The 16,339-nt window shown below is 46.7% G+C and overlaps 1 protein-coding gene across 1 annotated transcript in view; it reads left to right on the forward strand.

The window, feature by feature from the left end:
• The first annotated feature begins 498 nt into the window (after positions 1-498).
• The window catches only part of LOC140454059 (uncharacterized), a 31,328-nt gene continuing 15,487 nt past the window's right edge, over positions 499-16,339 (forward strand). Inside the window, exons 1-4 of the mRNA XM_072549020.1 lie at positions 499-704; positions 1,698-1,827; positions 4,984-5,158; positions 12,105-12,215. Coding sequence (XP_072405121.1) covers positions 573-704; positions 1,698-1,827; positions 4,984-5,158; positions 12,105-12,215 — 548 coding nt within the window. The 5' untranslated portion in view covers positions 499-572. The remainder of the gene's footprint in view (positions 705-1,697; positions 1,828-4,983; positions 5,159-12,104; positions 12,216-16,339) is intronic.

The raw sequence follows: 16,339 nt of genomic DNA on the forward strand, positions 1-16,339 counted from the left end.
ATCTTTATGAGATGCTCCAATCATTGGACAGTGAACATCCCACCGGCCTTACCCTGCTACTGTGAGTAAACGGTGGTCTGTCCATGGTCAGGGAGCAGAATAGCCCCCGTGTTCAAACTGACTGCAGGGAAAGCTGCAGGAAACCCAGGAAATGAAGATGTACAAAACTGAACCCCAAAGGGGAAATTGTTTTCTCCTCATCACCAGTGACTGGGAAATCAATCTTCCAATCCAGTGGATTCCCAAACCAGGAAGAATGACAACCCTGACCATGTGAGCTGGTAGCAATTACAAAAACAGCTTTCCCAAGTGTTCAGTGTTCCTAGGAGCCAGCACACAGAGAGTTAAGGATTTCTGAATCCATTGTAATGTCAGAGCTAAGGGAAATTTCCATAAAAAATCAGCTGGAATGTTCCTCCACCATGACGTTCCTACCTAAGGATAAGCTGTATTCAAAACCATCTTCATCAAAGAGTATATAACGAGTGTAACTCTGTGCTCAAACTGCAGATCCACCTGAAGGTGCTGAGAGTCAGTCAGTGCGTTCACCAGTGATCTGAGAGAACACCAAGATGCTGAGAATCTTCTTAACTGTGTCTGTCCTCTTTGGGCATCAAATTGCTGCACAGGACCCAGAGCTGGAGGTGATCGAACTCTGTGAGGGTATTGATTGTGTCGGGCCAGATCAAGTCATCCAGGACACGGTCAGTATAGCTGAGAGTTTCCTCTGTTCTGTCATGTTTGTACCAGTGGAAATTATTCCATGTTGTTTTTCGTCCCTAACCTGCAGTGCATCGACAGTGCACATCCCAACCCTGAACCATGAGACTGGACTGAAATTACTCCTCGGGCCTCATTAACACTTTCTACATGAGCTGCCATCCCCTGCCTGGCTCCCACTGCCAGCTTGTGCAGTAAGAAGAATATCAGGGCTTCCATCTCCAGCAGCAGGTGAAGGGAGGGGTCAGTCTGCTCACAGACAGGGGGATGGTGGGGGACAACACAAGGACTGTAGAGTCAGGGAGCTCTCCTACTGCTCCTGTCTTCACTCAATCTAACCCTGTTTCTGAAAGGCAGCTGATCACAGGCTGAAGGTCTCTGTGTTCAATGTGGAAGAGGCCAAGGCTGGTTGTGAGTGGAATCTCCTCAACTCCAACCCTGGATAGCCCCTTAATTCCACATATTTGTTTCAATGAATTCAAATTCTATCATCTGCCCTGGTGGGGTTCACTCCAGGTCCCCAGAACATGACCTGGGTCTCTGGATTAATATCCTTGTGATAAATCCCATTTGGTGATCATTCCTCATACCTCAAAGAATTTCTCTGTTTAAATAATGCGTTAAAACATACAGAGAGATGTACAATACCAGGACATGTGGGCATTAACATTGGCTCAATGTAGAAGCATTTCAATAACATTATCTCAATGTTGCTATTGATAACCCAAAGGGAAGGAGCAAGGTGAGTCATACAGGACAACACGAAATATGAGAGAGTGAGCGAGAAAGGGAATGAATCAGGAAGTGCTGCTGTCAGGAATCCCATTAAAAACTCCAAACTCTGTTTCAGACTCAGTCTGTCCAGAACATGAAGGCTCTTCCACACCTGGACACTTGGGACAGTTCTCTCAGCATTGATGTACTTTGGTGGGAGTTCAGTTTATACCATACAGTGACATGTTTTACTCTCATTTCAGAATTATGATGAGGTGACATATGTAAACGTACAATGGGTTGAGACAGAGGTTCATGGAACGGATTTGGAGCAAGTATTGGAGCTCGGTCTGGACAAACTGTTCAAGTATTCACGTTTTGGCAATGCTGAAGGTATATCTGATATCCCATCATAGTCACAACAGAATATAGTGACTGTTTACTCTTTCACATTTCTTGCTTAATACTTTCTACATTGACAACACATTGACAAAACATTCCGCAATTGTCAATCCCTGGGGATCCCTTGGTCACATGCTGCTATTTAGTCAAAGTGTCACCCTCTTTTGATACTTGGCTTTATGGTCCCAGAATCTGGGAAGGTTTCCCTCTTGTGGTGGGAGTGGGATTTCAATCTCACTGTCTGACTTCAGCCATGATTGCTGAATTGTCCTCACACAAATGAAGGCTCCCTGCCAGACATGAAGCCCACTGTTGGAGTCCTTGTGGAAGGTGACATACTGCACATTCACCATCTGCGATTCCCTCCATCTCTCCCAAAGACCCACAAACAGCCTCACTCACTGACTTCTCTTTAACGTTGAATATTTTAAGGCAATTAAAACAGCTGAAGTCCTCTTTCCAGCTCTGATGGCTTGGACACTGTCCAAACCTATACTGCTGTCCTGTTGGTACGGTATTTGTCTTGTGAACAGTCTCCTTGTGGTCTCTGGGCTCTCCTTCTAAAGATGACGAAAATAATCTCAGCATTGTGAACACTCCAAATCGATTATTTCGGGAAGGTCTAATTCTTTCTTGAAACAACTGTTGTGAACCAGAGTTTAAAACGTAGTGTCTTTGTTCTGCTTCTCACAATGTGATCTATTTCACTCTGGGGAAATCGAGCAGAGGGAAATCCTGTTTACTGCATTGTAAGAGGCCATTCAGCCCACCATGCCTGTGCCAGCTCTCTGAAGGGCCATTCACAAAATGCCACTTCTCCACTTTCTCCTCATAGCTCAGCACATTCTCCCCTTTCAGCATCGAATTCAATTTCTGCACAAATGGGTGTTTGGTCACATTGGGAAACATTTATGAGTGAACAGGGGAAACAGATGTGTATTGTGCTCTCGTTTGGAAGATCAAGGATGGATTTTGTTGATGGGCCAAAACCCCTGTCATTTGGGAAAAAATGGGATTGGTTTATGGTCTTATGATTTAGCTTCTATTTGGGGATTTTCTGCAGTGTTCTTCACTGATGGCAGATGTGTAAAACAGTTGCTCAAGACAGAAAGAGAAACTAAAGTTTGCTGAAGCTCTGTAGGGGATGATAGAGAATGACAAAGGTGTTTTTGTAATAGAAATACTTTTGGGGTATGTTTTGAAATCTTTAAATGTACGATCTATGAAAATAATTAACTTCAATCTGTTTTATTTTCACTTCTTATAAACATTGTCTGCTTTATTGTTCAAAGCAATCTGCAAGTTTGAGTGCTTGTGGTTTTTGTGACTGGTCTCTCTCTGAACTAAGAACAATTCACAATATGATCGATCCAGCCACAGTCCCATCTGGGATCTGATTTGGGCAGTATTACCATCAGCTGGGATCATCATATTTGGATTTCTGGGCAGAATGTTTTAAATTACTGCATTTAAGAAAGATCTGTATCTTTCGTTTTAAAGTCACAACTTGGCAGTGGTTCGGGACCTAAAACAGCAGCATTGTGGTGATGTTTGTTGCACATATTAATGTTGCTGACAGCTTTGTGGGAGTTAAAGTAATAACAGTGGGTTATTTGATCAAAATTAAAACTAGGGAATTATCAGATAAATGGAAGGTACAATGCAAAGTAGAATCTCATGCAGATGAGATTGTTCAAGTAATAATCCAACAATGAGAATGCGTTTCATTCATTCCTGGGGTGTTGGCATTGCTGGCTATGCCAGTCTTTATTACCCATCCCTCCCTATCTCGACGGCTGTTAAAAGTCAACCACTTTTCTGTGGGTTTGGTGTCCCATATAGACCAGTCCAGGCAAAGGCAGCAGTTTCTGTCTCCAAAGGGGTGTTACTGAACCAGAATGGTGTTTTATCCCCAACAATGGTTACATGGCTATCAGCGGATACTTAATTCCAGATTTTTGTTCACCTTTGAACTCAAATTCTACCCTGACAGGATCTGAACTGACGTCCCCAGGACATTACCGAGCTCTCTGGATTAATACCTGAGCAATAATACCATGGGAGCATGACGTCCCCCAGTTGAAGAAAGGAAAATGAAAGCATGATGTCACAGGTGAAAGTAACACAGCTAGAGATAGAAATGACAGGCCTTCAGTTTGGAGAAGAACAGAAATAAGGGAAAGAGAATTCAGAGAAAGTTGAAATAGAATGGGAGGAAAAGGTCAGAAAAATTAAAATGGAGGCAAGGTGAAACCAAGGAATCTGAAAGAAAGAAAACTTGAATTCTAAGGAACCCGGGAACTCTGAGAACTGGAGGAGGGAAAGAAAAGCTTCAGTGGGAAAATGAAGAAAGAAGGAGGGAGGAGCTTGGAGGATGATTCTGGTTCCAATCAGGGATTTCCTTAAACCAAGAATCTACACAGAATCCTTACATTTACTGACAATGGAGTCAAAAGGTCTTGTGCCTCATCTGAAAAGGTTGTTGAACAGAGGATGTGGCTTCGAGAGGTCTGGACCTGAACAGGACAGTGTGTTTTGGCAGGTACAGCTCTGACTGTGTGTGTCAGATTGTCAGAGGGACAAGCGGAGTAGAACTGCAGAGTACAACACAGTCAAAGACACAGTGCTCAATATTTAGGAGATTGTGCCTGAAGCTTCTCAATTAACATTTAGGATCGCAAGGAAGAAACCCAATTAAAAATTTGCAAAAGAGAAGGAAATGCTGTGGGTTCAGTGGTTCAGGTGTGAGAGGTTGAATGGCCTTCTCCTGCTCTCTGTTTGTATGTTTGTGTCCACGTGTGTTCCTGTATGATGTGGAATTCACTGCCTGGAATAGTGCAGGAAGCAACTTCAATCACAGCATTCAAAGATGAACATCTACATAATGAGGGAAAAGATGTGGATGTTTGGAAAGAGAGCAGGTCAGTGTAATGAGTTGGCTACATCAACCAAACAGCCAGCACAGGAGTCCCCTCCCCCAGCGCTGTGTCACTCTGTGAGGCTATTATTCAATCTGTCACATCAGTGTCTGCCCCACTTCAGCAATGTCACCCTGACCCCTCACCTGTAACCTCTGACTCACTGTCAGTGACACCACAAATGATCACCGAGTAAAATGCAGTGAACAGGGTTTTTCTCTATCTACAGAAACAATAGTTCCTATCACTGCACCTTGGTTTCTTGTTGGACGCTTGGTAAATGGAACATTTCCACAGAGATTTAATGTAGGTGTGACCACCGTTCCTGAAATTAACAGTCCGCCCACACCTACAGATCAAACAATTAAACAAAGATCGTTCTCTTTGGGTCGGTTCTTTGTGAGGTGAGTTTTGATGCTGAAATATTGTGATTGATGTTTCTTTATGTCACCATCATTCCAGTCTGGGTAAGACTGAGATTAACAGGTCCATCCAGTCACACTGGGACATTGGTCAATATGAATGGTGTTGTGGAGTGGCTCATATCTCACAATCTGCAGCTCCACCTCCTGAGAACAGAGCCAGTCCTCCACATTCACATTACTCCAGTTCACACAGAGCTGGCTCCTGGATTCTGAAATTTTCATCTGCAGGATGGTTCACATTTTTCACAGAACACTTACACTTCATTTGAACAAAGGGTCTTTGAACAGTCCCTTTAGTCAGCTTCACCCTTCTAGGTAATGGCAGATTATCCACTTCAATGAAATTTTCCCACAATGTTCCCATTCCTATTGACGCTATTATGGTTGAGTCATAGAGTCACACAGCACGGGAACAGACTGTTCGGTCCAACCAGTCCATACTGACCATAATCCCACACTGAACTCGTTCCACCTGCTTGGGCTTGGCCCATATCCCTCCAAACATTTCTTATTCATGTCCTTATCCAAATGCCCCTTAAACATTGTGCCTGTACCCATATTCACCACTTTCTTTGGATGTTTATTCCACACACAAACTCATCTGAGCAGAAAAGTTGCTCCTCATGTCTTTTTAAAATCTTTCTCCTTTCACCTTCAATATATTTCCCCCTTGTCTTAATTCCCCAATCAAGGGAAGAGACACCTGCCATTCACCATATTTATATCCCTCACGATTTTATAAACCTCTGTAAGGTCACCATTCAACCTCCTCTGCTCCAGTGAAAGACGTCCCAGCCCGTCCAACCTCTCCTTTTTGCTCAAACCCTTCATTCCTGGAAACATCCTCGGAAATCTCTTCTGAAACTTCTCTCCAGCTTTAATAATATCCAGCCAATAACAGAGTGACCAGAACTGGACACATTACTCCAGAAGAGGCCTCACCAATCTCCTGTAAAACCTCAACACAGTGTCCCAACTCTGATACTCAAACATCTGAGCAATGAAGGCAAGTGTGCTCAACGCCTTCTTAACCACTCTGACTACATTTGATGCAAACTTCAAAGAATTATGTATCTGAACCATTGGGTCTCCCTGTTCTCCAACATCATGAAAGACCCTACTTTTAATTGCATAAGTCTTGCTTTTGCTTGTTTTACCAAAATGCAATACTTTGCACTTATCCAAATTAGCTGAAAATGTGTTGCTGGAAAAGCACAGCAGGTCAGGCAGCATCCAAGGAACATGAGAATCGACGTTTCGGGCATAAGCACATCTTCAGGAATGAGGAAAGTGTGTCCAGCAGGCTAAGATAAAAGGTAGGGAGGAGGGACTTGGGGTGGGGCGTTGGGAATGTGATAGGTGGAGGGAGGTCAAGGTGAGGGTGATAGGCCGGAGTGGGGTGGCGCGGAGAGGTCAGGAAGAAGATTGCAGGTTGGGAAGGCGGTGCTGAGTTCGAGGGATTCGACTGAGACAAGGTGGGGGGAGGGGAAATGAGGAAACTGGAGAAATCTGAGTTCATCCCTTGTGGTTGGAGGGTTCCTAGGCGGAAGATGAGGCGCTCTTCCTCCAGCCGTCGTGTTGCTATGGTTTGGCGATGGAGGAGTCCAAGGACCTGCATGTCCTTGGTGGATTGGGAGGGGGAGTTGAAGTATGGGCTACGGGGTGGGTGGGTTGGTTGGTCCGGGTGTCCCAGAGTTGTTCTCTGAAATGTTCCGCAAGTAGGCAGCCTGTCTCCCCAGTATAGAGGAGGCCACATCGGGTGCAGCGGATGCAATAGATGATGTGTGTGGAGGTGCAGGTGAATTTGTGTCGGATATGGAAGTGTCCCTTGGGGCCTTGGAGGGAAGTAAGGGGGGAGGTATGGGCACAAGTTTTGCATTTCTTGCGGTTGCAGGGGAAGGTGCCGGGAGTGAAAGTTGGGTTGGTGGGGGGTGTGGACCTGACAAGGGAGTGTTCTTTTCGGAACGCTGATTGGGGAGGAGAGGGAAATATGTCCCTGGTGGTGGGGTCCGTTTGGAGGTGGCGGAAATGACGGCGGATGATATGCTGTACATGGAGGTTGGTGGGGTGGTAGGTGAGGACCAGTGGGGTTCTGTCCTGGTGGCGGTTGGAGGGGCAGGGCTCAAGGGTGGTGGAGCGGGAAGTGGAAGAGATGCTGTGGAGGGCATCGTCGACTACGTCTGGGTGGAAATTGTGGTCCTTGAAGAAGGAGGCCATCTGGGTTGTACGGTTTTGGAACTGGTCCTCCTGGGAGCAGATGCGGCGGAGACGAAGGAATTGGGAAAATGGGATGGCACTTTTACAGGGGGCAGGGTGGAAGGAGGTGTAGTCTAGGTAGCTGTGGGAGTCGGTCGGTTTATAGTAAATGTCCGTGTCGATTCAGTCACCCGAGATAGAAATGGAAAGGTCTAAGAAGGGGAGGGAGAAGTCTGAGATGGTCCAGGTGAATTTGAGGTCGGGGTGGAAAGTGTTGGTAAAGTGGATGAACTGTTCAACCTCCCACCACCAAACCATCATCTCCCAGACCATCCATAACCTCATCACCTCAGGGGATCTCCCATCCACTGCCTCCAACCTCATAGTCCCAAAACCCCGCACCGCCCGTTTCTACCTCCTCCCCAAAATCCACAAACCCGACTGCCCCGGTCGACCCATTGTCTCAGCCTGCTCCTGCCCCACCAAACTCATCTCTGCATACCTCAACACGGTCCTGTCCCCCTTAGTCCAAGAACTCCTCACCTACGTTCGGGACACCACCCATGCCCTCCACCTCCTCCATGATTTTCGCTTCCCCGGGCCCAACGCCTTATCTTCACCATGGACATCCAGTCCCTGTACACCTCCATCCCCCATCACGAAGGACTCAAAGCCCTCCGCTTCTTCCTTTCCCGCCGTACCAACCAGTACCCTTCCACCGACACCCTCCTTCAACTGACTGAACTGGTCCTCACCCTGAACAACTTCTCTTTCCAATCCTCCCACTTCCTCTAAACCAAAGGAGTAGCCATGGGCACTCTTATGGGCCCCAGTTATGCCTGCCTCTTTGTAGGATATGTGGAACAATCCATCTTCTGCAGCTACACTGGCACCACACCCCACCTTTTCCTCCGCTACATCAATGACTGTATCAGCGCTGCCTCATGCTCCCATGAGAAGTTTGAACATTTCATCCACTTTACCAACACTTTCCACCCCAACCTCAAATTCACCTGGACCGTCTCAGACTCCTCCCTCCCCTTCATAGACCTTTTCATTTCCATCTCGGGTGACCGAATCGACACGGACATTTATTATAAACCGACCGACTCCCACAGCTACCTAGACTACACCTCCTCCCACCCTGCCCCCTGTAAAAACGCCATCCCATATTCCCAATTCCTTCATCTCCGCCGCATCTGCTCCCAGGAGGACCAGTTCCAAAACCGTACAACCTAGATGCCCTCCTTCTTTAAGGACCGCAATTTCCCCCCAGACGTGGTCGACGATGCCCTCCATCGCATCTCTTCCACTTGCCGCTCCTCCACCCTTGAGCCCCGCCCCTCCAACCGCCACCAGCACAGAACCCCACTGGTCCTCACCTACCACCCCACCAACCTCCATATACAGCATATCATCCGCCGTCATTTCCGCCACCTCCAAACGGACCCCACCACCAGGGACATATTTCCCTCCCCTCCCCTATCAGCGTTCTGAAAAGACCACTCCCTCCGTGACTCCCTCGTCAGTTCCACACCCCCCACCAACCCAACATCCACTCCCGGCACCTTCCCCTGCAACCGCAAGAAATGCAAAACATGCGCCCATACCTCCCCCCTTACTTCCCTCCAAGGCCCCAAGGGACACTTCCACATCCGCCAAAAATTCACCTGCACCTCCACACACATCATTTATTTCATCCGCTGCACCTGATGTGGCCTCCTCTATATTGGGGAGACAGGCCGCCTACTTGCGGAACGTTTCAGAGAACACCTCTGGGACACCCGGACCAACCAACCCAACCACCCCGTAGCCCAACACTTCAACTCCCCCTCCCAATCCACCAAGGACATGCAGGTCCTTGGACTCCTCCATCGCCAGACCATGGCAACACGACGGTTGGAGGAAGAGCGCCTCATCTTCCGCCTGGGAACCCTCCAACCACAAGGGATGAACTCAGATTTCTCCAGTTTCCTCATTTCCCCTCCCCCCACCTTGTCTCAGTCAAATTCCTCGAACTCAGCACCACCTTCCTAACCTGCAATCTTCTTCCTGACCTCTCCGCCTCCACCCCACTCCGACCTATCACCCTCACTTTGACCTCCCTCCACCTATCGCATTCCCAACACCCCTCCCCCAAGTCCCTCCTCCCTACCTTTTATCTTAGCCTGCTGGACACACTTTCCTCATTCCTGAAGAAGGGCTTATGCCCGAAACGTCGATTCTCCTGTTCCTTGGATACTGCCTGACCTGCTGCGCTTTTCCAGCAACACATTTTCAGCTCTGATCTCCAGCATCTGCAGTCCTCACTTTCTTCTTGAAGACTTATCCAAATTAAACTGCCCTGGAGATGGCAACGGAGAGCTGAGTTCACGAACTGCTGCCATCCTTTGGGTACTTGGACATCCACAATGCTGTCAGAAAGGGAGTTCCAGGTTTTTGATCCAGTGATACTGAAGGAACGGTGATATATTTTCAAGTCAGGGTTGTGTGTGGTTTGGAGGGGATCTTGCAGGAGGTGGTGTACTCATGTAATCATTGCCCTCAGTCCTTCCAGAGAGTAGAGAGCACAGATTTGGATGTTGATGTCAAAGAAGCAAGCTGATTGGTTGCAATACAATCTGAGGGATTTTCCAGCCTTCCCTATACAGGCAAGTGGTGTGTAGTCTATCCCACTCCTGACCCGTGCCTTGTCGATGGTGGACCGGGTTCAGTGAGATACTGCAGTGTATCTTGTAGATGGAACACGTTGTTAACTTTGTGTGTTGATCGTGGGAGGAGACATTTCCAAAGGAGCTGATTTCCAGGGCTGAGGTGAGAGAGACCGCCCTTGTCATCGAGGCTGTGTCTGAACAAATGTGATATTAAGGAGTTCCAGTAAACCTGGAATCAATGGGAACCGGGAAGAATTTCCACTGGTTGGAGTCATACCTGCACATGCTCACTAACCACCTCCATCTTCAATGGGACTGACTGAAGACGTCTCGAAGCTGTCTCTGTTACCAGTTTCATTTCATTCTTCATCTCAATTGACCCCCCCCCCCCCCCCCCCCCCGAGATATCTTTTCTGTCCCTTTCGGGTGTTAAGGAACACCAGCCCAAATAAATCTCTGAAGAAGAGTCACACTGAACATGAATCACTAACTCTGCCTCTGTCTCCAGAGATTCAGCAAGACCTGGACAATATCTGGGATTGGGCTGACAGGTGGGATGTGACATTTAGAATGGAGAACATAGAACATACAAGAGTACAGCACAGAAACAGGCCCTTCAGCCCAACATATCTGTGCTGACCGTGATGCAACTCTACACCATTCCGAACTACCTGCACAAGGTCTATATCCCTCTGCTCCCTTAAATGCGTCCTAAACTTTACTCCCGTATCTACATCTTCCATTTTATACACCAACCACACTGTATATAAAAACCTCTCCTCGCACATTCTCCCCTCACCATAAACCTATGCCCACTAGTGTTTGAGATTTGGATAAGGACATGAATAAGAAATGTTTGGAGGGGCATGGGCCAAGCCCAAGCAGGTGGAACTAGTTTAGTGTGGGATTATGGTCACCATGGACTGGTTGGACCGAACAGTCTGTTCCCATGCTGTGTGACTCTACGACTCGACCATAATAGCGACCATAACATGCCGTTATTCCTTCTCTCCAAACTTATCTACTTGCATTGCCACTTTCAGGGAGCTATGGACTTGACCCAAGATCCGTCTGCAGATCAATTCTTGCCATTTATTGTATTATTTTGAATTCTTCCATTTGACCTTCCAAAGTGCATTATCTCACAATTGTCTGGATTAACCTCCACATGCCATTTCATTGCCCATCTTTCCACGTGATCTCCATTTGTTGCTGTATCCATTGACAACCTTCCTCACTGTCCATAACTGCACCAATTTGGTTTGCACCACATAACTGTCAGGCAATGACCATCTCCAACAAGAGAGAAGGTAAACATCACCCACTGACATTCAATGGCATCACAGTCACTGGATCCACCACTTCAGTGAAAACAGACACAACATATTCATTCAGCTCCTCGACCACTTCTCTATTCCTGAAAATACATTCATCCAACGCTGTCTGTAATGGACTCACAGCCGTTTTATCCAAATATTTACTGTACCAGTGGGAACTTTTGCAGTACATTTCTCTGTTTGTTACGGATTGCATTCATATTCATTTCTGCTGTTCCTTACAAGTTTCATGGTCCTCCTTTGTGGAACCATTCTAGTGAGAACGCTCTGCAACCTCTTAAGGAGACTCATGTATTCCCTAAAATGTGATCATCAATGGCCACAATGGTCATAACAGAATTTCATAGAGGTTCAGCAAAACTTCCTCGATTGAGGAATCAATCATCTTGTTATAAAGCCAAGACCCTGTTTGCTTTGCTATTCACTCTCTCAATAAAGATCAGTGCACCAAGATTTCCCTGTCCCTCTGCCATGCAATGTTTTGAACAGTGCCATTAAGTTTATGTCGCCTCTCAGAATTCCTCACCAAAACTGTATCCCCTTATCGGCCTCGGGACTGTCCATTCTGAGAGCTTTTCGATTCTGTTCCTGTAATCATGATGGAACGGAATGATGGAGGGTTCTCAATGGGCTGAGAGACTGACTCCTGTTGCTGTTGCCCTCTAACCTACTCTGATTCAGACAGGTTTTGTCACGAGGAATGAGAATTAAATGTCTATATTCTTAATTCTGTTGCAGGACTATTCCCAACATAACTGATGGGAAACAATATGAAAAACTTATCCTTGATTTCGTGAAAGACTTAGAAGAAGACAAGAAAATATTTAATGGGAAATTTATTATCGTTTGGTATAAGAAAAATGGACTAACACAAATAGCTTTAGAAAAGGAATTGGAATGAAACCTTTCTATAAGGTTCTGTTACCTTTATACATTTTGAACAGTGAGATGTGCTTAATTCTGAAACTGTTTTGTCTTCCCCAAACTACATGTTGCATTAACCTAGACTACTGTGCATAACTCTGGTCTCCGTACCTAAAGAAAGATATACCCTTTTCCCTCACTTCCAGTGAATGCAGTGACTGTTCCTTAGACATATTACAGACATGTGCCCACATTGGTGGAATTGGTCAAATTCCCAATGTCCTATCTCAGAAATCCCTGTATCCTGTTTATAAACACTGCCCTTTACTCGCAGTCAGTAATTTTACAAGCACTTATTCTTCAATCAAAATTATTCAGATACAATAGCATCAACAGGGAGTATTTAGTTCTCCATTTCCACTCACTGTTCCCACTGGTTGTTTAGTCCAATGATTCCAATCAATGGAATTATCCAAGTTACACTTCATTGGCACTGGAATTCTGATCAGGTTCAGTCGTTGTCAACGATACACTTCCCCCATTCCCCCGACCTGACAACACCCCCGACATGACCGTGTCAGACTGGACAAACCCCCTCCACCTGACACCCATGACCCAGCTGGTGCCGAAACTCCATCACAGCCTCACCAACCCCAGGAGTCTACAGATCCCTCATCACTGACCCACTACTCCCCTTCACCCCGACCACAGCCCCGTTGGAATGGGACACCTTCCCCCCCACCCCATTACCAGCAAAACAACAGCCCCTCCCTTTCACCAGCCTTCACACCCCATTCAACCCAACCCCACTAGACTGAAAAGCTGACCCTGAACAGACACCCCCTGCTCCTGACAATGGGATTAGGACTAACAGCCAACTGCATTCCCCCATCACCACCCAATACTCACCCTGCCCCTGCCTCACTAACCTGAAACCCCACCCAAAGTGACCCAGGTGGTACTGACCCTCCGTCCCAATCTGGTAGCCCCGCACCCCATCCCTCAACACTCTGGGCCTGACACCTCCCCTTCACCTCATCCACCTCACAACCCCAGCATATCCATCAGTCCCATTCCTCTCCGACATGGTGTCAGCAGAACTGAACTGCTCCCTCACTCCATCCCAGCCCTTACACACCCCAAGCTTTCTCTCACTTACCTGACAATATACCCCTCCACCCCAAGCCCCATCCTCTCCCATCCCCTGGTCCTCTACCTTCCTCACCCACCTCCATGCTACACCCTCACACACATTCCATTGAAACCCCTCACCCACCTGCCACTCTGACCATCCTCCTTCCCACCCTCCCACCAACTACAGCCCCTCCCCCTCCTGCCCATCATTCACCCTCCACACTTCCCTCCACTCTCACCTCCACACGATGGTTTTCAGCTGTCCTGGGGGCTGTACCGTCTTGTCTTTCCCCGGGTCATAAAAAAGAAGATCCACCATTCAATGAGATCATTGCTGATCTTCTCCTTCAAATCCACTTTCCCACACTGTCCCTCGATAGGGTCATCTGTCCAATGATGTCATTGCACTCACTGTAATTCACTCTTGGTTACGGAGAGTAAAACTACTGATGTCATCCACTGCTCCAACTGACGTGAGATTTTTGTGCTCTTCACTCCCTTTGTAATAAAGGATAAGATACTGTTTCTTTCTCCTGTAGCTTGCTGAACCTGTCCATTAACGCTCTGTATTTGATATAGAAGGACATCCAGGTCACTCTGAATGCCACCATTTTCCAGTCACTCACCAATTCTAAACATTGCCCTGGGATATTTTTTCCACATTTGGTTCCCATCAAATTTCCCCAAATTCTATCCCATCTGCCCAGTTCCTGCCCACTCCCTCATCCCCATATGGAGGAACCATGTGGTCTTCCAGCCACACATTAACCAGACATCAGGTTCCAGCTCTGGTCGCTTTGACTGTCCCTGACAGAGCTGTCCTGGATGATCATGTTCCTTTTAATATCCTTTATAGTGAGGATTTCTGTTCAAATCTAAGTTATTGCCCAGTGTTTCAGATTCATTTCTGACCAACCACCTCTGTTGGGCATTGGTGACATCAGTTGAAAGTCTTCTTCCAACACATACACAGGGTTAAATTCAATTGTAGATGGGGAGCTGGGTCCTTCACTGGGAAACAGGGATTAAATGTTACTTTCTCTAATCTTGTTTGAAATGAATGAATCATGTACAGCCTGAGACAGGGATGGTCCTGGTGATGGATTATATTTCTGTTTAATCTCAGTCATGTTGGGTCAGAATGTTTCACATTGATGTGGTCAGAGCTCATTGACAGTGGGAGGGATTACAGAGCCTGGGGTGGGTCTGAGGTGGGTCGGTGCTGGACCTGCCCTGTGGAGTATTCCTACATGGAATGGATTTGTATCCCATCAATACTCATTGTGGTGACCTTTTTGAAATGATGCCCCACCTTCATCTGAAAGTCAGTGACACATGAGAATCAGTCAGCTTTGTGCTGTGGTGTCTGGGGTCAGAGGTTTCACTTGTGGAACTCTGCAGCATAAGGGGAGGGGGCAGGAGAGTGGGAGCTTACATTGAGGCTCAGGACCAGGAGGGGTCAGTGAGAGGAGGAAGTGGGATGTGGACTGGAGCCTGGAGGAGGGTGAGGGTCTTGCAGTTGGAACCAGAAACTTCCAGACACACAGAGAATTCTAAATACGTGAATAATGTGTTCCCAGTCTCACTGGAGGAATTTACATTTGTACTGGAACCAACAAGAAGGAAGAGAGTGGAAGTGGGGGACACTGTCAGGAACACCAGGCCAGGGTGAAAATTCCACCCTTTATGTGGACAGTAGAATATTCCCTTTTCCTGCCATTCCTGATGATCAGACACTGGACATTGTGCTGGGAATGAGGAGAAAGGTTGTTTCTCAATCCAGTTCAGTTTTACTCAGGTCAGTGCAGGTTCAGAAAACAGCTGGATCCAGGTGAGGAAGGACAAGTGGAAGATTTTGGGAATCAGGAATGAAGCAGCTTCAAACTGGTCCCTAAAATGGAGAAAGATTCCCAACGTGAAATCAGAATCCAGAGTCTGATGATAGAATAAAATTCAGCTTCAGATCTCCCACCCACACTGAGAGCTCCCACTCACATAAAGACCGACTGAATGTGTGATTGAAGAAATGATCTATTCCAATATGATTCCTGTTAACAGGCCATTCATTCACAGGCTTCTTGTGTGCAATGAAGAAGCCATTGTCTTTGAGTTTGTGTTTGTCTGTGTTTTTCTAACTGCTGGGAATGTATTCTCACTGTGAAATAAAGAGGGTGATGCATCACAACACTTGGTCTCCTGTTCAATTCTCTCACTGCTCACATCACAATTTTAACATTATGTACAGCCTTCCACGTTTCAGTGAAGTGTATGTGTCGATGTATTGAAGATTAAAAGTAATACTTCTCCTATTTCAGACAATGATCCTGCAATAGTGGATATTTAGCCCACTGTGTACATGAAGGTAAAAACAATGACTGCAGATGCTGAAAATCAAATACTGGATTAGTGGTGCGGGAAGAGCACAGCAGTTCAGGCAGCATCCAACGAGCAGCGAAATCAACGTTTCGGGCAAAAGCCCTTCACCAGGATGGGCTTTTGCCCGAAACGTTGATTTCGCTGCTCGTTGGATGCTGCCTGAACTGCTGTGCTCTTCCAGCACCACTAATCCAGCACTGTGTACATGAGCCTGGGCAAACTGACACTGGGGATATAAAGTCAAGGAGTTACATGTGTGGCTCAAAGGTTGGTGTGTGTGTGGAATGGCTTTCAGTTTCGCAGTGGCCCAGGTGCAGTCTCACGAATGCCTTGTACAGTTTCAGCACCTCTTCAGCACCTTTTATCCTGCAATCCTTCCATAATAAATGCCAAAATGCCTTTTCCTGTACCTGCACGCTAGCTTCCTGCAATTCCGACATGAAGACACCCAGACCCCCGGCATCAAAGTGCTCTGAAGTTTCTCTCCATTTACAGCATCAGTTGCCTTTCTGTTCCTCCTCACAAGGTGAGTAACCGCACACCTATCCACTTTAAACTCATAGCTGCCTAATTTAGGCTGTTCACTTATAAATTTCATT

This window comes from Chiloscyllium punctatum, chromosome 3 (genome assembly GCF_047496795.1).
Source record: "Chiloscyllium punctatum isolate Juve2018m chromosome 3, sChiPun1.3, whole genome shotgun sequence".
NCBI lineage: Eukaryota > Metazoa > Chordata > Chondrichthyes > Orectolobiformes > Hemiscylliidae > Chiloscyllium > Chiloscyllium punctatum.